At 41.4% G+C, this 21,665-nt stretch overlaps 2 protein-coding genes across 2 annotated transcripts; one reads left to right on the top strand and one right to left on the bottom strand.

Moving 5' to 3' along the window:
- Positions 1 to 417: 417 nt before the first annotated feature.
- Positions 418 to 7,548, bottom strand: COIL (coilin; the record flags this gene model as incomplete). Its single annotated transcript, XM_083805389.1, has 7 exons — positions 418 to 1,769; positions 2,264 to 2,352; positions 3,272 to 3,347; positions 3,938 to 3,985; positions 5,463 to 5,549; positions 5,906 to 7,100; positions 7,295 to 7,548. 7 exons carry the CDS (start codon positions 7,546 to 7,548, stop codon positions 1,680 to 1,682), a joined length of 1,839 nt encoding a protein of 612 aa, XP_083661515.1. The 3' UTR covers positions 418 to 1,679.
- A 58-nt stretch (positions 7,549 to 7,606) lies between these two features.
- SCPEP1 (serine carboxypeptidase 1) lies at positions 7,607 to 18,232 on the top strand. The gene is made up of 13 exons (XM_083805438.1): positions 7,607 to 7,732; positions 8,449 to 8,594; positions 9,503 to 9,592; positions 10,497 to 10,652; positions 11,126 to 11,200; positions 11,402 to 11,474; positions 12,419 to 12,456; positions 12,631 to 12,759; positions 14,245 to 14,329; positions 15,124 to 15,237; positions 15,893 to 16,030; positions 17,610 to 17,773; positions 17,897 to 18,232. The coding sequence occupies exons 1-13, from the start codon at positions 7,663 to 7,665 to the stop codon at positions 17,960 to 17,962; spliced, it is 1,344 nt and encodes a 447-aa protein (XP_083661564.1). The 5' UTR covers positions 7,607 to 7,662; the 3' UTR covers positions 17,963 to 18,232.
- The last annotated feature ends 3,433 nt before the right edge of the window (positions 18,233 to 21,665 follow it).

Genomic DNA, 21,665 nt, shown 5'->3' on the forward strand with positions numbered 1-21,665 from the left:
AAGCAAAATAGGTTTGTTCAGAGTAGCACCACCTCCCTCTGTGGTTCATGTGCACATCTACCTTATTCTGCATTTCTTACCCATTTAGTGACCCAGCCCTGCTCCAGCTTGCCTAGTATGAGGAAACTAGTGCCTAGTTCTGTCAAGAACAAGTACATTGGTGTGGCAGGAAGGGCAGTAAGCCATCTCTATCAGATTGCATTTACTTGATTTAAATTGTGCATTGAAACAGGAGTTTTGTGCTAACTTGCTAACAATGGTTAAATAAAACTCAAGATTTTATCTTCAAAACATCCTTTCTCTGGGGTATATTTGTTTTCAATCATGATCTGTTTCTCACAGGACGCTGTATCTTTACTTTATAGCCAAAACACACGGTAGGCAATGGAACAAGAGGCAAGTGCTGCTCTAACAGGCTGTGAAATACTTGCATTTAATATTTGCAGTTTTATAAGGACTCAAAATTAACAACTTCCTTAAAAAATAATCTTTCAATTAATCCTGTCTCCACATGATTGCGCTAGTATCAGAAGTGTTTCCTTTGTCCGGTTTGCAAGTATATCCACATTTAGAATCAGATTTTTAACATAAAACAACAGCAACTAAAGAGAACTGCAACACAAGTTAATTTTACTTATAAAAGCGTTTCCTCACAGCGGAGACATTTTAATAGGAATAACACAAAGGTGTGCAATATTTTAATGTAATCATGCATTAGTCAGAATATATACTAGCTAAACCATGACATGCAGCTTTTCAGTTTTTTGTTTTGTTTTTTATGTCTTCTGCTTAAGAGTCAACTATCTGAGACATGGAGAGTCTTAAATTTTAAGATTTGCCAAGATGCAAGTACAATACCTTAGGGGCACAAGGTCCTAACTCAACACTGGTATTTAGCACAGATGTCAGTAAGTGCACCACTACCACATGATGACCCATTCCGTGATTAGGAAGGAAAGAAAAAAGTCAGTACAGACACTTCAGCACTGAAAGGGCAAAAGGGTTTGCTGAAAAAGGTTTTCAGAGCGTACACAGGTTAACACACAGGGACACATTTTTGTCTAGGATTCCTGTAATACTCCACTGGTTCCAGACAAAATTCTCAGTTACAAATAGTATTTATCTGCCTTTCAAAATTACAGAAGCTTAAAGTCTGTACATTTTTCTTGACACATTCAAGTGAACCCTGTACACAACTGCAAGGTCATGGCATTTGTATCACTCTCTGCAGCCGTACAGGAAGAGTCACGCATATCAATACTATTTGATTTTTAAATGCTGGTCTTTAATTATCCTTACAGCAAGCTGCCACTGTACGGCAGTTATACTGCTCTACACAAAACAAGACATTTAAATGGAGCTACTGACAGTACAAGGTCATATTTTATATTTTTGATCAAACCGTTCCAGTTTTACAGCTCACAGTGGTGGGATATGAAAAGTGTGACTAAGATTCTATTTAAAAAATCAAATCTATATTAAAGATTTCCTATGATAAACAAAGCATTTTTTGTATTACATAAAAAACATATCCTAAGAAAAAGTGTTTTTTCTTTTGGCATCAATTTCATTTTGAAACCATTTATTAAAAATATTCACCAGTGCATCTGCTGCCCTCAGAACTTGAAGGCAGTATTTCACAAAACAAGTCCATACAATTATTTACATGTATTCACATCTTAGATTGCTCCATTTTCAATGCCTGATCCGTTAACTGGAGGCTCAACAATCAGTCTTGGTTCTATCAGCGCATCCCAACTTTCAGTTATCTGAAAGCAAAATACAGACTATAGTTAGCATGTACAAAGTATACAGGCAGATGCAGTTTTGTTCTACATTATGCTTTGTCTGGACTTGAACAGCAGCACTACTGATGACAGATCATAGATTCTTCCTGTGATTTGGTGATCTTAGTGAATCTCAGTCTTTCTTACTTGTGCATCAGGCAGGCTACCTCAAAGGAATAACCTTTTAAGAACTGATGCTCTATCTAGTCATGATATTGTTTGTTAGCCAAAACTAAAAGGTTACACTGTTTGATGACTGGTTTTGAATCTAGTTAATTGAAAACACATGCATGAAGTTCTCATCTTATAATCACGCACATTCTGTGATTCTTGCTAGAAAGGATCAAATATTTTTGCTTTCAATCAGATGCATTATTATAAAAGGCATCTCACTGAGATGAACAGTGTCATAAAGCAGGAAGTGCATCACCTACGCAAAAACCATGCAGCAGACTTCACAAAAGATATGCACATACCTTTGTATCATGAGGAACAGCGTACTCTATCAGCTCAGCTCCATCTGCAGACTGGTAAACCAGATCAAATTTCCCTGGCTCTTTAGCAGCTTTAAAAAAAAAAAAAAAAAAAAAAAAAAAGCTTCTGAGTTAGCTATGAACAAAAAGCAAAAGGTTTACATTTTCACCATGTTTAGACAGCTAGTCAAGCACAGCTGTGCATTTTTTGTTTGTTTTGGTTTGTTTTGTTAGTTTTAAGTGATTAGTCTAAACTGCTGCAATAATTGAGGCTCCAGAGGTTCAGGGAACCACTTGAGCTGTGACATTACTCTGTATTTATGTTATGCTTTTCCACAACACAGTACCCACGCCTCACATTATTAATCCACTTGGTATGAACCCTCTTTAGCATCTTTTGAGTTTCAAACATATACCATATCAGCAATGTTTGTAACTAACAAAACTCTAAAGGAGAATTGAACTCTACACAACAAAATTAAGGTAATTATCTAGTAAAACTATGCATGAAAAAGGTTTGTCAACAATGTGCTGCCTAGATTTGAGAAAAACGCTCATATGATAATGATTCATTAATGCTGGTATAAATGTCAACTGCAGCACACACATACATATTTCTGGGTCTCTGAAGTGCACGTTGTCATTGTATGGACTCCGTTTCACATCCAGTGGAGACAGTGGCTTCACTGACTTCACAAATAACAGCATTAGGACCTAAAATGTTCTCTGGAATTCCATATAATCTTTTTATTTTTTCAGGAAATGAAACAGCAATGGAAATGAGTTACTGGCTGGAGAAATTTCATTTTGCAAGCATGTATGAGCATGCTCTTCAAGACTAGCGAGCATGAGAACTTCTCGATTTAAATAGACTTTTTGGAGAGAAAGTTTGGAGGGGGGAGGAAGGTTGAGAAAGAACAGGAGGAAATTGGAAATGCTCATAGAACAGGAAATGTGCCTGAGACTAGTTATTTTTCAAGTGATGCACATGAGGTGTCCCAGGGTACATACGCTGGCTTGTTGAAGACGATAGGATCTCAAGCTCGATCTGTTTTTTATCAGCATTCCAACTGATTATTTTCCCCTCCTTTATAAGGCAACAAGAAAAGAATCTGATATGATACATCTCAGCACTGGATAACCATTCCATATTACAACCATTCTGATACTTGATCACAATTAGAAAAATTTAACAGACATATGCTTCTATCTCTACATACAAAATCTGCGAGGTATTAAAATTTAGCAATCTGCAGTTACAAGCATCAATAAAGTCATGATATTGTCACTGTCCTTGTAGTTTAAATCAGTACTTTCCAAGAAACCAAGTTATTTCAAGTAGGTACTGAATGTTACTTACACCAATATCAAGAATTTATCTTGCCTTCATAGAGCAGTATACTTGAATACAGCTACATTTTTCTACTTGAAGGTCTGCTTTTCCGTCATCTCTAAAATACTAATGATCATTAATAACTTATTTAATAACAGCTTCACCTAGTTTTCAGCTAGCTTTGGGTTTTAGGTTTTTATTTTTACTGCTGCACAAGGAATCATCTGCAGACTCAACCAGGTGAGAAGAAAAATACTATACAACCTCAAAATATTTAAGTCCTACCTCACCTATAATATTTTTTTCAGTGAGTTGGGGGGTGGGGGGGGAAGGAAAAACAATACCTTATAGTCTGAAATTTCAGGACTGTAATTTTCAGTTAGTTCCAAGCGCTGTTGAAAGAAACACAAATAAGTTACAACTTCTTATGATCCTTTAAGATGACACCTATACCCAGATATGGCTTCTTCAGCAAGAGGGAGGTGCAAGAACCAAGTCTCCTACTCCTAGATCCTGACACCTATCATGGTCCCAGGCAATCTTTCAGGACTCACTGCTCCAAAGGATTTCTGTTCAGGTCAGGCTGTGAAATGAGATCAAGGAGAAGGATCCAGTCTCATCAGCTCCAGTGATTTCATTTTTCTTTACTTTTTTATTTTGCGGTGAAGTATAATAATTTGTTATTTACGGCAATAATATTTTAGAAACACTATAGAGAGAAATAACATAGGGATTCTTTTTTTTTTTTTATATAACATCGAATTTTAACACTGACTTTCCTTGCACATAGGAGAGGGGTAACGCTTCTTTATGTCATTCTTATATTTAAACATAAACCTTAAAACCATCCTCAGGATAGAGAGAAACTTTGAGTAGGCAAAGCCTGAAAGATCAGTTATTTGTGAACTCATTGTGTGCCAAGTAAGGGAATCTTTGTACAGGTGTACATGGAAATTCACATGGAAACAACAGTGGAGACGCTTCTGTGCTTGTGCTGTATAAATGTAGCGAGTCTAAAGAAATGCATTTAAGATACTGAATAATAGAATCATTTAGGTTGGAAGAGACCTAGGATTATCAAGTCCAACCACTATGTGGAATCTTAAAAAGAAAAAAAAAAGGAAAAAAACAGGTTTTGTTTATTCTTTTTTGTGAAGGATTTTAACAAGAGCCAAGATTTTGCCCTTATGCCACTGGTGAGTACTGCTCATCTCGATCCCATGATCTGCAACGGTTAGCCAGCACATACCAGCTCAAGAAAACTTTCAGATCTTTGAATATGAGAGTTTTATTACAGCAGTAATGCTGTAGTAATGCTCTGTTATCTGGGGAGATGGGAGGGCTGGCGCCGCCAGAGAATGGAAAAGCCTGGTGATGCAGATGATTCAAGCACTCTGCAAATACTCAAACTCCTCCCTCACAGCTCTATCTAGCTTCAGGCCAGAATTACCTGGCTCTATTTGTATGCTCAAAACCTTTGTAAAAATGTAAGTCAGAAAAGAGTTTTTAGGGCCAAGAACAGAAACTGTAATATTTTCTATAGTATGGGAAACTATTAGGTTAGAAGGACAACAAGAGGAGTGAATGCTTTCAGAGCCTACAAACATTTGGAAGCAGTTTTACATTCTGAACCACTTGTTGAAGTTTAAAAAAAAGTTTTGAAAAAAGAACAAGATTAAAATTAATTTATGAATTCTTAATCCTTATACTTTTAGAGTACCGGTCCCTGAACAATATGAGATCATATTCTAAAGTGTAAGCTTTTCGTTGTCAGGACTACACCATTTGTATCATATCATGCAAAACTTAGAGCGGCCCAAATGAAGCAATTTTAGCCCAGTAACATTCAGTATTTCAAAAGTTCTTTACCTTAAAGGCAATTCTTTCTCCCACTTGTGGTGGGGCAGCTAGAAGAGGTAATACACTATAGTCTCTCTTGGGGACCTCCACGGCATTCTGTGAAACAAACAATAGACCCATTGATTTAATTACTGTTTTTATAAAAAGAGAAGAAAATGTTTGTGATGTAGGAATTGTAAGAAACTCTGAGAATAGTAAGGTACGTGTATGAGTGCTTTGAGATAGACAATACAATCTCTTAAGTATTGTTTCATAAACACGCCTTCACGCTGCTAAACAGAAATACTGTAAACATCAGATTTGCTAAGTTAAGATCCATCACTAAGTTACGATCCATCAACCTTTATCCTACTTATTTATTTCTGCTTTTCTGAACTACTCTCACCCTATACGTTTTTTGTATAGTTAGATCTGCAAGAGAAAGGTGACCAATGACTGCATAAGTCACTCACCTGGACGAGAAAAGAAGTATTTGTCACAGCTTCATTTATCTGCCTCTGTTTCTGGCCTTCACTGCTGTAGTTATAGAAGAAGCCAGGGTTTTCTCCTCTCCCACGGCCTCGGCCCCTCATCATCCCACGAAACCCACGGCCCCTAGGTCCTCTCCAGAAGTTATCCTCTCCTGTTCCACGCCCCCTTCCACGACCTGGGCTGGCGACCGGTCCTTGAATACTGGTTGGCAACAGTTTAGTACTGTTGCTTACTATGGAATTACTCATTCCAGCATTTGCTGTGGGTTTTTTAATAACAAGTGTTTCTGAATCTGAACTGTCAGATTCTGAAGAGGAAGTCTTTGCTTTGGGAGCACTGGTGGTACTGGCTTTTACAGCTGCTACATTGTTAGGCAATGACTTTTCCTTTGTGGTACTGTCTTGTGCTGGTGCCACTTTCTCATCCTCTGTACTTGAGTCAGAATCCTCACTAGAGGACTGTGATTTTTTAGCAGTCTTACTAACTGCAGTCTTAGTGGAATTTTCAGCTTTAGATTTTACAGTCACTTTATTAGAAATAGCAGTTTTCACCTCAGAGTTTGTAGCAGCTTGCGATTTGTCTCTGGGAAGTGTTGCCACTGCAGGTTTATGGGAAGATTTATTTTGCTTTATATTTAATTCACTGCTGTCGCTGTCAGATGACGTGCTGGAGGAATCTGAAGTTCCCACCCTCTTTTTCCTGGACTCTGTTGTCAATTTTTTGGTGTTATTTTTACCAGAATTTAAAGAAAAGCTGTCATTTTCCTGTTCTAAAGCCACCTTTGCTGCAGCGACCTTTGTGTGCTTTCCATCCTTTGTTTTTGTTGCCAACTGTTTCTCCCTCTCTGCTTTTTTAAGCTTTTTAGATCGGTCAGTAGGGCTCTCTTCCTTACCTTCTGTGAGTCTACTTCCACTAACTTCTTCCTTTCTTTTTCGCTTCTTGCGTTTCTTTTGAGAGTCCAAAATATCTAGACAGGTCTCTTCTCTACAAGAGGAATACTCAGGGTTGTGTTTATTCTTCTTCTTTTCCTTTTTATGCCTGTCATCTTCATTCCTAGACAATCCCTCCTCTTTCTGCTTTCGTTTATGCCTTTTTCTGCCTTTGTTTGGTGTATAGAAGAAGTCATCATCCGCCTCTTCATCATCACCATCCGCGAGTACCCCTTCCAGCTTCACTCTGCCGAAAAGCAGACAGACACCGGGGTCAGGCGTGCCTCACGGCACCCCGCAGGCCGCTGGGGCGGGGATGCCCGGCCCCGTACCGTTATAACCCCTGCAGATGCTGGGGGCGACGGCGGCCCCAGCAGGCCCCTCAGGGACCCCCCGTGCAGGCTCTGTGCCCCCCCCCCGGCCCTCCCTCCCCGGCCGTACCTCAGCGCGTCGTTGTCCCGCACCAGGCGGGCGCTCTCGGTGGGCGGCAGCAGCGCCCCCTCCAGGAAGAGGCTGAGGCGGGCCCGGCGGCTGAAGCCGAACCTGTGGCGGATGATGCTGACCAGGTCGGTGACGAGCCGCGCCTGGCCGGGCTCGAGCAGCAGCCAGCACAGCGCGCAGCCGGGGCTGCCCGGCGGCGGGTGGTCGAACAGCAGCCGCAGGCGGAGCGGGCCGCTGCCGCCGGGCGCCGCCATGTTGCGGCGGGAAGAGGAGGAGGAGGAGGAGGAGGAGGAAGGGGAGGAGGAAGGGGAGGGGAGAGGAGGTCGGAGGGGCGGTGCAGCAGCCGCCCGCGTGACAGCGGCGGGAGGATGGCGCCGCGGCGGGCCGGGGCCGTACTGGGGCTGGGGCTGGGGCTGGGGCTGGCGGCGCTGGCGGCAGGTACGGGGCACGGGGGGGTTTGGGGAGGGGTCCTCGGTCCTGTGAGGGGACACCGAGCTGGGGACGTTCAGCCTGGGGAGGAGATTGGGAGGGGATCGAATCGATCTCTGCAAACACCTGAGGGACCATGGAAAGAGGACGGGGACAAACTCTTCTCGGTGGTGGCCAGTGACAGGACAAGGGGTGACGGGTGTAAAGGGAGCCACGGGAGGTTTCATCGCCACGGGAGGGAAAACTCTAAAGGGTTTGGGTGACGGAGCGCTGGAACAGGCTGCCCAGAGAGGTCGTGGGGTGTCCTTGTCTGGAGATACCCAAACACGCCTGGATGCCATCCTGTGCTCTAGGTGACCCTGCTAGGCAGGGGCTGGGCCAGGTGGCCCCCGGGGGTCCCTGCCCCCCACAGCCCCTCAGTGGCTCTGTGACAGTCCTGTCCCAGCGGCTGCCCGGTGCTGTGCCCGCAGCAGCTGCGCTGTCAGGCGCTGGGAAGCGAGCGCCTAATTGCACGCCTAACCGCATTCACTGGTGGTAAATCAGCCACGGGGGTGTAAGTATGATTCTTACAGTAATTTCTTTAATGGAAGCGCCTCTAATTATCACACCCAAGATTGAAATGTAATGTTGTGGAACAAATGTGGTAGAATGCCTGCAGCTGAAGCTTTTGGACTTAGCTGTTTGTTTGTTTGTTTTATTCAATGTTTGTTTGTCTTACCCCCAAGGTGTGGTGCTGAAGCAACCCCAAGAACCCAAAGAGCTGTGGGGATATGTGCAAGTCCGAAGTAAAGCCCACATGTTCTGGTGGCTCTACTACGCGAACAACCCAACCAAGGACTTCACAGAGCTACCTCTCATCATGTGGCTTCAGGTAAGGCTTGGTAAAGACACTTAGACAAGAACTTTTTCCATCTGTGCCTGGTTCAATGTGGTAAGTACTTTACAGCTCGACAGAAATAGTGTTCAAAGCTGTCTGATTCTAATACTTCACCTTGTGAAGGAAGTGTTCGGGTTAGCAAGAAATAATGAAAATGTCATTCCGCGGTTGTGCGGTGCCCTCAACTACTCGTCGAGTTAAACTGCAGAAATAGCAGCTGTTCTTATCTTTCAAGCAACGTTAGGGCTTTTTGTGCCAGACATGACAAGTACTTAGAAGAGTCACAGCACCTTTCCTGAGGAGTTTACAGCCTAAATGATGTTCAGAGGGAGAGTAGACGAAACAATCAGAGATGTAGGATAATTGCTGTATGGAAACAAGTCAGAGAGACTGTGATTGTTTTAGAGATTGGTCCCATTCAATCACAATTGATAAAAGTCAGTGATGTGTGTTCCACATTCACTTCCAGTATTACATTTCAGAAATTAATGGTGAATATAATCACTTTTGGTCCTTTCCCTTCCGTGTTATTTTTTCAGAGTGAAATGCATGTACATGCTGAGAAAAAAATAATGACTTGCAAACCTCTGTTTTTAGCTATTTTTTTGCGTTAGATATTAAGGGAATAAGGGGAAAGGTTTTCAAACAGCACTCATAGCATGCAACTTATTAGATGCTTTCACAACTGGGTGATTGCTTCTCTGTTCAGAAATAGCTTGTGTACGCATAATGAAAGACAATGAGGAAGAGAGCCTTCTTTGCAAGTTAACATGTAGGGCAAAGGGCGCTTCTTTAAACATGAGATACATTGTTGTGCTTAGGGGGTTGCTTTTGTTCTCCTGTCTCTCATGTCTCTACCATGCTGCCTTCTAATTTACTTGTCATTTGCTGTTTCCCCTTAGGGAGGTCCAGGAGCTTCAGGCTGCGGATTTGGGAACTTTGAAGAGATTGGTCCGTTAGACAAAGAAATGAAACCAAGAAATACAACCTGGGTATAGTGGAGAGTTCAGCTTCTAATAATTGATTGAAAAATGTTTGTTGCTTGTGTAGGCAAAAGATTGCTAGACAAAAGCACACACAGAACAATTTTAATTTAAAATTAAATAGAACTATGATACTTCATCTTAAAATGGTGTGGTTAATAAAAATGGCTTATATGAATAGCCTTGTTAAGAACTGAAGAATTGTCCTGTTAATTTGATTTGATGGAATATGGCTGGGCTTCCATGAATCTGTGAATTGCACGTCTGAGGAAACAGAGAGCAGGGAAATTCTAGAGGATGTTATTTCCAATTGTTGCTTCATTGCATACACTCATGAAGGCTTTTCTGGGTGGCTGGCAACGTATAACTGAGGGATCATAATTACAAGTCCAGGATGACCTTCAAGGGAAACCAGCTGTAGTGTAATTATAGCTGCCTATGAAGGTTTATTCAACAGAACATATTTGTGCTGTGAGTCAACCAATAGCCTTAACTACTCTGGAGATCCCTAGATCACATGGATGATCTGCCCTTGAATGACTGGGATTTTTGGGTGCCTTTCCTGTTACAGACTGGGAAATGGAAAGACTTCATGTTGTATCTCTTCATGAGCTGTACTGCTTTGAGCCGTGCTATCTATCTCTGTGCTGATCTATTGATTTTTACGTATACACTTGTAACTATACAAATTGGCCCTATTCAATAGAATATTTGACATCTGACAGACAAAAGTCCCACCTGTACCATTCCCTGTGTTGGACTTGTACCTAATTTTTCGTCAGGTTCTTTCAGGGTCAGGGATACGGTGACTGTTAGACTTCATTGCATTAAAAACATAGTTTACAGTAATGGCACTCTGCTGGACTGTTAGCTGAACTGAGATTTCATAGAAACTTGCTTTCCGCTTGTACAGTTGCAGGCAGCCAGTATCTTGTTTGTGGATAATCCTGTTGGCACTGGATTCAGTTATGTGGATGACTGCAGCTTGTTTGCCAAAAACCTTACCACAGTAGTCTCTGATATGATGGTTTTTCTTAGAGATTTTTTCACGCATAGAACAGAATTCCAGGTAAGTGATTTGAATTATTGACTAGAATCCTATTTTTATTTGATTTTTAAATAGCTCTCAAAAGGAATTGGTGAACAGGAAGCATCTGCTACTAGGTAGCCTGCAGCTGGGGGAGGCGCTGCAGGTATAACCACTGCCTCTGATTTTTCACAATTTATAACTGGTACCTTGAATTTCTGTCTTTGGCACCAGCTAGGTAATCAAAAGGGTGTGTTGTTTTCTATTGTGACCTGAGAAGCATGTAGGAACATGACCATTCCTAGTTCCAAAATACTGAAGTGCCCACTTCAAAACTCCTGATAATTACACCAGTAGGTTGTGGAAATCTTATCTGCAACTTAGAATCAAAAATCTCCAGTGTTGGATAGTGAGAAGTGACAAGCCAGCTCCTGGGTTCTGTGGGATGTGAAAGAGGGTTGGGGGTATGTTCTGCCCTCTGTCTAACGGGTTCATTGTGTGGTTTCTCTCTCCAGACCATCCCATTCTACATATTTTCTGAATCTTACGGAGGTAAAATGGCTGCTGGCATTGCCTTAGCGCTTCATGAGGTAAGTAGTTGGGACGTAGTTCACTTTTCACTTTAAAATGTGGTATTCTACAAATACTAGTATTTCCTGGAATACGCTGTGCCTCTTGCCTAAGTCAGGCCAATAACCCATTATTGTTTTTCACATAAAGAAAACTGGTTCTAGAGTCGTGAATTTCTTATTAAAAGAAGGCTTGTTTTTATTTTTCCTCTTATCACTAAGGCTGTTCAAAAAGGAAGTATAAAGTGCAATTTTGTTGGGACTGCTCTTGGAGACTCATGGATTTCTCCTCTGGGTACGTTTAAAATCATTTCATGGGTATCTAGTCAAAAATGCCAGCCCTGCCTTAAGGGAATTAGATCTCTAGTGAGTCTGGTATATCAAATCACTAAAAATAAATACTTTAGTATTGCGATCTGTGATTGAATGTATCTTTAGAATATATCTAAGTCATGAACAGTCTGAGAGCAAAGTCAGTGAGGAGCACACTTGCATTTTTAGTGAGGTGGTGGTGAAATGTCCTTACAAATCTCTACAGTGTCGGTGGTGTTTTGATAAGAGTACTGCACATAAAATGTGGCCACTAGATGATCCACAAGGTTGCAACTGAAGTTGTCTCCCTGTTTTCACAAGGAGACCTTGTGCTAGGGAACTGATGTGCTTGACGACCTGGAGAAGATACGGTGTGTGTCTGGTGAAGGCCAAAAAAAGAAAAGGATTCTTGGTCTTCAGTACGATTTGCAAGGGTAGGCTCCACAGATTCTCTGTGACATGGGACAGTATCAAGCCAACTCCTACCTGTCTTAGAAGGATCATCTGATCCTTTGAACCTTATAAATTATGTCAGAAAACAGAGTTGTTCTACAACTTTTTTTTCCCTGTAATATTTGGAAGTAGATCAGTTTAGACTATGCCTAGACTTTGTCCATTCTCTCCCCATGCTGTAGCAATGTGCTGCAGTGCTGGGGTGAAAACGCTTTGGTAAGGACATGTCTGTTTAAATAAATTTCACCAATTAATGTTTATGGCATTGAATTAGTCTTAGTGGTTCTCAAGATTTGTAAAGAACCTGCTCTGTGGCACGTAAGCTTCAGACTAAAGTGAGCAAACAGTAATTCTTCACTGAGTAACTTATCTCTGTATTGTTTTTGTCATGACCATTTTTGCTACAATAAAGGAAAAGTAAAGGAAATCATATGGCAAAAATGTAGATGTTTGAAATCTGTTCTATTTCTTTAGATTCTGTGCTGTCTTGGGGGCCCTATCTTTATAGCACCGTAAGTACCTTAAACTCTTGGTCTTCTGAGAACTTGTACTACCATATAGTATAAATGGAGGTTGATTTTAAGGTTAGCTCTTAATGAGTATAAAATCTCTCATGCATGGAGACTGTTAATGAGAACCTAATGTGGAATTATAATTAAAGCTGTCCTACTGCATTTCTCTTCTAGTCTCTCCTTGATGATCACGGTCTAGCAGAGGTGACTGCTGTTGCTAAAGAAATAATGGATGCAATAAATAAAAATCAATATGGACTGGCCACTGAGCTCTGGAGCAAGGCTGAAGGTGTCATTGAAGAGGTAAGATCTTTGAGCAGCATTAATAAATAGCTGGTGCATGGGGGAGCGCCCAATGCCAGGTTTTCCTTTCTATGAGCACTGTCTTGGTGTGCATCCCCCAACCCCTGACCAGTCGCTTCCACCAGTATGTGTTTTATGATACTGTTGGTGTAAAAGAGCTGTTTGTTCGCTGTGCACTGCTGTGTGATTATAAGAGGCAGTGGGAAGAGCAATCCTCATGGGCTTGCAGTATTGCATAAAGGTTTCGACGTGCCACATCATTTAAATAGATGCCTAATTTTTAGCATGCCACTAATCCCATTGATTTCTGTAGAACCCATGTTCAACTTGAATGAGCTACGTCTCCTTGAAAGCTTTGTTTTGACTGTTGAAAACTGCATCCAGTAAGGCACGCATTTCAAGTTTAAATCTTCTATTTAAAAAAGTACAATAGGAGCATAAGATGGAAAGGAACGTCAAATTATATTCTGTTACTGTGGGTAAATGCATCTTACTACTTAACAAGTTCAAGCTTAAAAACTAGGTAAAATTTTGTTCTCATTTTTTCTGTTGAAGGGTTGCTCCAAAATTTCAATCTTTCTTGTATTTGTAGTTTTAGGACAAGTAAAATTATGGCTTCCTCAAATTGAAAGACTAATCTTGAGCTGCTTCCCCCCCCCTCTTTCTTTCTCAGTGCTTTGCACATAGTTGGTTTCACTTCTTACTCCTTGGTAGAAACTTGTGGTTCCCATTTTGCCTTTCTCTTCAAAGATGTTTGTCTTTCCCTTCCAGCTCTGATATCGCTGTAAGGGTGCAGGCATTTCAGTTCCAGTAGGGTGGCTGTTGTGAGTTCATTCCTAACCTGTGCCTCATAACTTTTAAGATTTGACAATTAAGTAAAGGGGAGCTTCAAGAATCTTGAGTAACTTCTGTAATGGCAACAGTGATCACACTTATCCTTTGGATGTAGTCAGTCTACTATCTGCATCAGAGCTGTCATTTAATGATTCTCAGACTTGTCTAGGTGTCAGCAGTTCCAAAAGAGGGATGATGGATACCTATCACCACTGTCTTGAGGAGGCATTTGGAATGTTGAAGGGTTTTAGGTTGGGAGGATATTGAGCAAGAGTTCAGCATTGGGCTAGATTGGACTAGCAGAACAGGGCATTTGAAAGTATCACTTGTAACTATCTCTGTAATGAGTTATGAGAATCTGCAGTCATTTGCAGGCTGTAGGGCTTTCTGTAGCTTCACACCTTTTTTTAGAGAAGTAGCATCTCTGGCACAAACCACACGTGAACAACAGAGACTTGAGAAAACTCTACCATTCTAAAAGCAAATGTAGAACCAAAGTTTTTCCATAAATAACTTCCTGATATGTAGACAAGTGGCAGGTTACAGGGTCCTTTATTTAGGCCTTACCTCTTCTTTTCAGAAGGAATTCTGTTCTTCAGATCTGAGAAATGTTTCAGTAACACTGTTACAAAAACTATCTTGTGTTTTCAGAACACAGACAATGTGAACTTTTATAACATCATGACTAAGGAAGTTCCAGAAATGAAAGCAAATGAACAAGAAAATCTTCATCTCAGTAAGTCGTATTTAAGTACTTGAGCTTCTGAGGCTCTGGTTGCATTCACATACCATCAACTCCGATAGTGGGAACAGCATCAGTTTAGCATGTCCTTAAAATGGGACTGGCAGATCCAAAGGATATTCTCCTGAGCAGAACTTGATTGCTCTTGCATAAATAGGGATGAATAGGAATGCGGAGCAACCCCTCTATAGAGTACATCTCCACCTACACATTCTGCACAGATTACTCCAAGGAAGTAGCGTAATTGCAACACAAGTTTTATGACCTTTAAGTTACTTCCTGTTAATGCCTTTCATTTGTCTTCAAGCTAGGATACAAAAATGTCCCATTCACGTAAACATTCTGATTAGACTCTCTGGCTTCATGGTGCTTATGCATCTGTGTGAAAATAAGCACATGTACAGAGTTTCTTTCAAGCTCTTTTGCTCTTGGCTTCAGCAGGGAAGGTGAACAGCACAGTCAACTCCCTAGAGTAAAGCATTACAACTCTAAAATAACTGGTCTGCTGAGGAGAAGAAACTGTGCCAAGTGGCTAAAGCAGAAGCTGAAAAAGTACTGTGTTAGCCAAAAGCAGGAATGGATGGTTGGGCTCTTCCTGTTTTATCCCATGACCTAAATAAGGGTTGAATTCAGGGGGTTCTATTAAAAGTAAACGAATTGTTCTTCATGGTGGTACATTTTCACTAGAAGAGTTTGATGGCTGTGACTGTAACACTGAAAATTGCCATCTATGCAGGATGGCTGTCTTAAATGTGCAACTACTCAAAGCATTTTTTTCTCTTTTCCAGTTAGACTTTACCAACGCCATGTCAAAAATATGCATAAGAACAGCCTAAATGAATTGATGAATGGACCCATCAGAAAGAAGCTAAAAATTATTCCTGACTGTGTGAAATGGGGAGGTACTTTCCTATCTTCTAGTGTGGATCTAGTGAATATATTATTGCCTTCCACTGTATTAAAGTCCAAAGGAGGAAATTTTATGGTAGTAAGCAGTCACATTAAATTTTAATTGTCCTTCATCCTAAGAAGAGGACTTACTCTCACAAATGAAAATGTAAAGGGGAAACCAGTGATAGCAAATATGGTTCTGGTTCTGCTGCTTGTATCTGTCTTTAGCCAAGCAGCTAAGAGTTCATGGGTGGAAGATGATCTCCCATGTCTCAGCATCTGGTATTTGTCCTCGCAGCCTTGCTGAAAGAATTTCTGTCAGTTTTTCTTTGCCAGAAGGATGGTATCATGAACTGCTGCATGGCATGGAGGAGAGAGGGACAAAAACAGAAAGGAAAAGTAAAAAGGAATGATGCCAGCACCCTGTAATATGTGTAATAGGAGCCAGAAACAACAGTACTGTGTTAGCTCCAGTGGGAGTGTGGCTGCTTTCTGGTTCTCTTTAGTTCCTCAGACTGATAAATCACAGGCTGATACTTTATGCTAGGGCTGGATTTTATGCAGCTATGAATTGTGTTTTGAGACACCTGGCTGGTTGTTTCTGTCCCAGCTTGGAGATGCCATCGTTCATCAGTTAAAATTTGTCTCCTTGCTGGTTCTAACCAGGTCAGTCCACAAAAGTCTTCGAGAACATGGCTGAGGACTTCATGAGACCTGTCATTGACATTGTTGATCAGCTTTTAGCAGCCAACGTCAACGTTACAGTCTATAACGGGCAGCTGGATCTCATTGTTGACACCATGGGTAAGTAAGGGACTTTGTGACTGAGGTTGGGAACAGAACAGGTGATGAACAGAACGTGTCATCACAAGTAACACTGATACCTGGATGTCTTCTGCAAACCTCCTATCTAACTTGCAGTGCTTAAATACTTCAGTCATAAATGAGCAGCTCTTATGTTTTGCTTACACTCCTGTGGGAGAGGCAATTTCCTTACTTCCATTATAGTGTTGGGAAATGGATATGCAACATCAGTACTTTCTTGTTTCAATGAAGCCCATAAGCAGGTAGCTAATAACCCACTGAATTATTCTGGATAGATGTGTGTATATAAGTACAGTTTTTCATAAACGAAGAATGAAAATAGATTAATAAATATTTGGAGATTGTCCTCTCCTCTCCTGCTCAGCCCTGAAAATCCTGTCCTGTGGAGCAAAGGCTATATCCTGCTACAGAGTGATGCAGAACACGGGTCAGCCTTCACTGAGCAGCCTGCAGCAGAGAACATGGTGTCAGATAAGATGCAATGAGGGTGTTGGTAATTAGTCCGTGAGGGTGCAGTTGAAGCATGGTCGCACCTGCTGCTCAGTAATGTTTTTAGGCACCTGCACATTTTGGCAGGGCTTTGTCCCTTGCTGCTTGCAAGATGCAGGCTTGATGAAGTGGCAGTGCGGGAGCCAGGCCAAGTGTTGCTGGAATGCCTTGTGCTGCCCATGCTCTCTTCCATTTGCCTTTTCTATTGATGCAGATAATCTGCAGCTACAGGCTGCATAAACATCTTTTTGTGTTGTGAATGGCTTTATTCTTTCTCTGCCCACTTAGATATTCACGTGCCCTTCATGAACAACATAACAATCAATATGTCAGAAAACAGAGTATTTAGGCTGTCAAAACAGATTAGCAGTTAGTGGTGCTCCATTTTATCATATTTTGAGCTAAAATTTAGCCGCAGTTCATGTGTAAATTCTTCCAGTAGCTCAGAGGTAGGCTAAAGATAAGCCTTTTTCCCCCTTGGTGTCCTGGAGTTGGTCTTTTTGCTGTCTCGACTTCCACCTTCTCTAGCAGGGATCTGAAAACAGAGAGTCTTTCTTCGGCTCTTCTTGCTGAGTGACTGTAACAAGGAAGCAGTAACCCATGTGGCAAGTGTCTCTTTGGATTTCCAAGAGGGGACTGATTCTCCTCCATGGCAGGACATTCAAGGTGTTTGAGCAATACGTGTCAGAATTGGTAGGGCTGCAGAGCCTGTAAGAGGTGCGTGTTCCACTTGTCTACCCAAACCTGCCTATTGCTAGTGTTGAGCATAGAGATAAAGGCTTATGAAAAAATCCAGCTGTTGCTGGGACTACAGCTGGACTGGGAGGGAGTCCAGCAGTGGATTGGTACCTAGAAGCTGGAAGATTTCCTCCAGTGAACTATAAAAAAAGTCACCGTAAGTCCATTTCACGTACATTTTCACTGTTTGCTTTTTCCCTTCTCTCTCCATTGGTTTGTTTCTGCTTGTCCTGAATTGTTTGCAGCCTTGGTCATTTCTCTAGGCATAGCAAAATTGTTTTTAGAATATGAGCACATGGAAACGTTCTGTTAATTCTCGTGTCTCTAATAGGCCAGGAGGCATGGATCCGGAAACTGAAATGGCCCAGTTTGGACCAGTTCAGCCAACAGAGGTGGAAGGCGCTTTATGTGTCTCCAGAATCCACTGAGACAGCTGCTTTCCACAAGGCCTATGAGAACTTTGCTTTCTTCTGGATTCTTAAGGCTGGGCACATGGTAAATAACAGACCTATTGGGATAGGATGCACGGCTACCTGCAAGGAAACTGAGCATGCATGTATTCTCGCTCCCTGCTTCTTTACAGCAGCTGCTTATCGTGTGCTCTCATTTCCATGCTAGGTACCGTCTGATCAAGGAGAGATGGCACTGAAAATGGTCAGGATGGTGACCCAACAGAAGCACTAGGGAAGGGGCGGCCAGCTGGTATGGCCTCCTGCTGAACGCTGTGTTCCTGCAGAATGTGAGTCCAGAACAAATAAGCCGCAGCAGGAACAACTGGTACTTGGACACATAGCTTCTCTGATCTTGATGATGTGTGAAAGCATTTATGAAAAGACATATTTCTCCTTGAATAAGTTGTTTCTTTTGAATTAGAAAGATGTGATTTGCTGCCTCAGTACTGTTTGTAATGACTCTTCCAGGAGGAACTCCTCTGTCATAAACAACTAGCAATAAGCCTTTGCCTTTGTCTTGGAAGGATTTTGTGCTTTTGTAAAAAAGCTGCCCTACCCCAAATGTTCTCTTGTCTGTTCACAGACCAAGACTAAAACTGATTTGCATCCTGATGGATTAGTTGTTTGTTCCTTTCAAAGAGCAAGCCTTTTTCATGAGGCTGTGGAATGTTCCTTCCTTTGTCCTCAGGCCTCTGCTTGAGCCACCTGGCTGGATTAGAAGCTGAAGACACGAAGATGGCCAGGATAGAAGACCTGCATAAGAGGGTCTACAGTCCATCATCTCAGTGAGATGAGACGCCTGAGTTAGGATCCAAAATTCCTCAGGCTTCCACCACCCCCCTCTAGAGGAGGATTTGACCTCTTTCATCTGGCCATTTGTTGTTTTCATTCTCTTTTAATGACTCAAGTTTTTTTCCTTGGCTTTAACATCTAAAGCACATCCAGCAAAAATTCCCGCTGGAATTCAATTCAGGCCCTGTTAATACCATCTTGTACAGAAGAGAGTCCTAATGAACTGAACCCTCCTACAAGCTTTTGAGCATAGGCTAGAGAGTGAAAAGCAGAATGTCACTAGAACAGTAATAGCGTAATTCTGAAAGGTAATAGTTTTTTTAAAAAGGCTATACAAATTAGAACCAATATCTTTACTGCATTTTCTAGATATCTTTTTTTTAAGTCTTTCAGAGACCTCTTCTCTTGTGAAACAATATTTTTTACACAGTATACTGTCAAGCAGAGACTTCATCAGACATATTTGACTTCTGCTAAGGAACACAAAGTGAGCGTTCTTTATCAGTGTCTGCTAGAAGGCACAACAGCTTGTTCCAGCTGTCAGAATCCTAAATAAATAGCAACCTGCCAGTTACTCCAGCAACTGAAACTGTCATGAAAAGTCTGATAGCATTGGCTTAGCAAGGACTGAGGCATAATGCTATGTAAACACGTGCAATCGCCCAGCAGCTGGAGTATTGGCACCTAATAATTGTTTTCCTTCTTGTTCTCTGCTTGAACTGTGTCATGAGAACTTTAACAATGCAAATACAGACCTTTTTAAAACACATTTTTAGTAAGTGCAATAGGTCTAATCTTATTCTTCTCCCTTGGGCATAGAATGTCATAGGACATACTGTCATTGGAACAGTCAGACTATGCTGATCACCATTAACCCCCCAGCCAATTTGATCTGTCGATGGTCACAGCGGTAATGATGCTGCACCTACATTCTCATGCATAAATATTTTTGTTCTGTCCTTTAGCTCCTATTAGTCAGCTGACTTGGACTCAGCTCACACAATCTGTTTTGAGACACAACAAGTAATCACTGTTTGGCTTTAGCGTGGTATAGCATGTTCTAATTTTATTACTCTGTCCCAGATCTTGCTGCTAAATGCAGCAAAATACAGGAATTGCACTCCTTGTAGTCAGCTAGAATAAAATCACAGATGGAGCATACCTATTCAGATGTTGTGTAGTCCATCTCAGGGCAAAGTAAACAAAACTTAAAAAAAATTATTTGAAGCAGTAAGGATCAGCTTACAGAACAGTTCACATACTGTGTACTGTGGGCGAGTGAGCCTAAGGAAAATATACTGGTTGGTGTGCCCTCAGGCAAGAGCAGCTGCTAGATGATTTGCAAAATAGCAGTCTTTATTTTAATAAATTGAGGGTGTGTGCAGATGTTTAGAGGTCACTTCTGTAAGACAATGGTCTTTCCCTTCAAGAGTCTGAGCTCTGTTGTTGTTTGGTTGTTAGAGCCAGAGAGGAATGTTTGTGTGTCTCTTGGCAGGTCTTTTTGGGGTAGGAGTTGAAAATGACTGTGGCTACTACACTAGGTTACCTTTTTACATGGTTGTCTTATCCAGAACCATTGCTGGTCCCCTCACAAGTTCTTAGGTCTACAGAACAATTAGGTATCTTAAACATTTTGTTGTATCCAGGATCTCCTGTGAAGACTGGAGATCTCTGCCTGAAGAACAGAGGGCCAGAAATGACCTAGAGGCCTGGTAGCTGCCAGATGCTTTCTAGCACCCTTAGTGCTTCCTGGAGGCTGCTAGATGCAATCACATGTTTTAATCTGAGGGAAACATAAGCCTTCCCAACTGCTTAGAGCTCTTCAGAGGAAAGCTGATGGGTGCTCTCCTCTCCCTGAAAGAAGGCAGCATGGAGGCTCCTGTAATGTACCAGGAGCTAAAGCACTTGGTCCCAAGGCATTTGGAGGATCGTAGGACTTACTGGGAAAGGAAAACAGCTCGCTTCATCCTATACTATTTATTCATCTGTTTTCCATACAATTTTTGGTACTAAACTCACCTTGCTCCCGTGTACGAGGTGGCCAGCAAAACTGGATTCTCTTGGTTGGTGACAAAAGTGCAGTGAAATGGCTGACCACTTGGTGGAGTAAGCAGCCCTTCAAATACCATGGGAACAAGTTGGTGCCATCCCTGGGAGAACCTGATTAGCACTTGGAAATGTGCGTTTGATCCTATGAATTCATAGTGGAAATGGTTGTATGTGAACCAGTACAGAAGATTAACTTTTGTAGTAGCTTCAATAGAACAGATATTTTGGTGTTTGTGGGTACAGCCCCCATTTACAGTGAGGTTTTGTAGTTGCAACGAGCAGCTAGATTAGCCTGCTTTAACCAGAACATACAATTTTACATTGTCATTTGTATTTAAGCATGTTCTTCTTTTTCAGTTTGGTGTATTCCCTGCCTAATTTGGAAACTTTTTCATCAATGTCTCTGAAGGTAGTATGTGTGTTATAAGAAGAAATAAAGAAGGCATTGCTGTGTTTGCTTAGATAACTGCAGTCATCTGTCTAGCTAGGTTCATCTAGCAGAGAGTTATGCATATGCCTAATTCATGATCTGGTAAGAGTACTGTTGAAATCAAGCAATACTGTTCACGCTATATAAAAACAAACCACTAAATAAAATTTTACAAGGTGAAAGCCTTTAGGAACTAGAAATTTTCAAAGGAAGATCCTTGCTAATTGAAAGATTTCTACAGAATTTGTAATATTTTGTCATTTTACTTACCAGAGCACATCTGTTATGTTGCTAATCAGAGCTACAGTTGTTGATGGAAAACAGCATTTGATTCAAAATACAGTAAGACAATATTTAGTTGAGTGATGTTATATATAATATGGAGAGAATTTATACTATGAAACTGTTCTGAGAGGTTAGTTCTCAAGATGTTGCTTCTGTTTGCTGGAATGCAACCAGAACTGTAGATAAGGTCATCAGCCCTGGGTAATGCAGCCCTTACACGCTGTTTCTGACACCAGATTACAATTCACCAAATAAATGGAAGTGACATTGATGGATGAGCAGCTGACTGTAAAGAAATCTTGCGAATGGCATCCATGGCCTGTGGTATTCAATGAAATGTTTCCTCCTGAACTCTTTATTCTTAACAGGCAAACATGGT

This window comes from Anser anser, assembly GCF_964211835.1.
Source record: "Anser anser genome assembly, chromosome: 19".
Lineage (NCBI taxonomy): Eukaryota > Metazoa > Chordata > Aves > Anseriformes > Anatidae > Anser > Anser anser.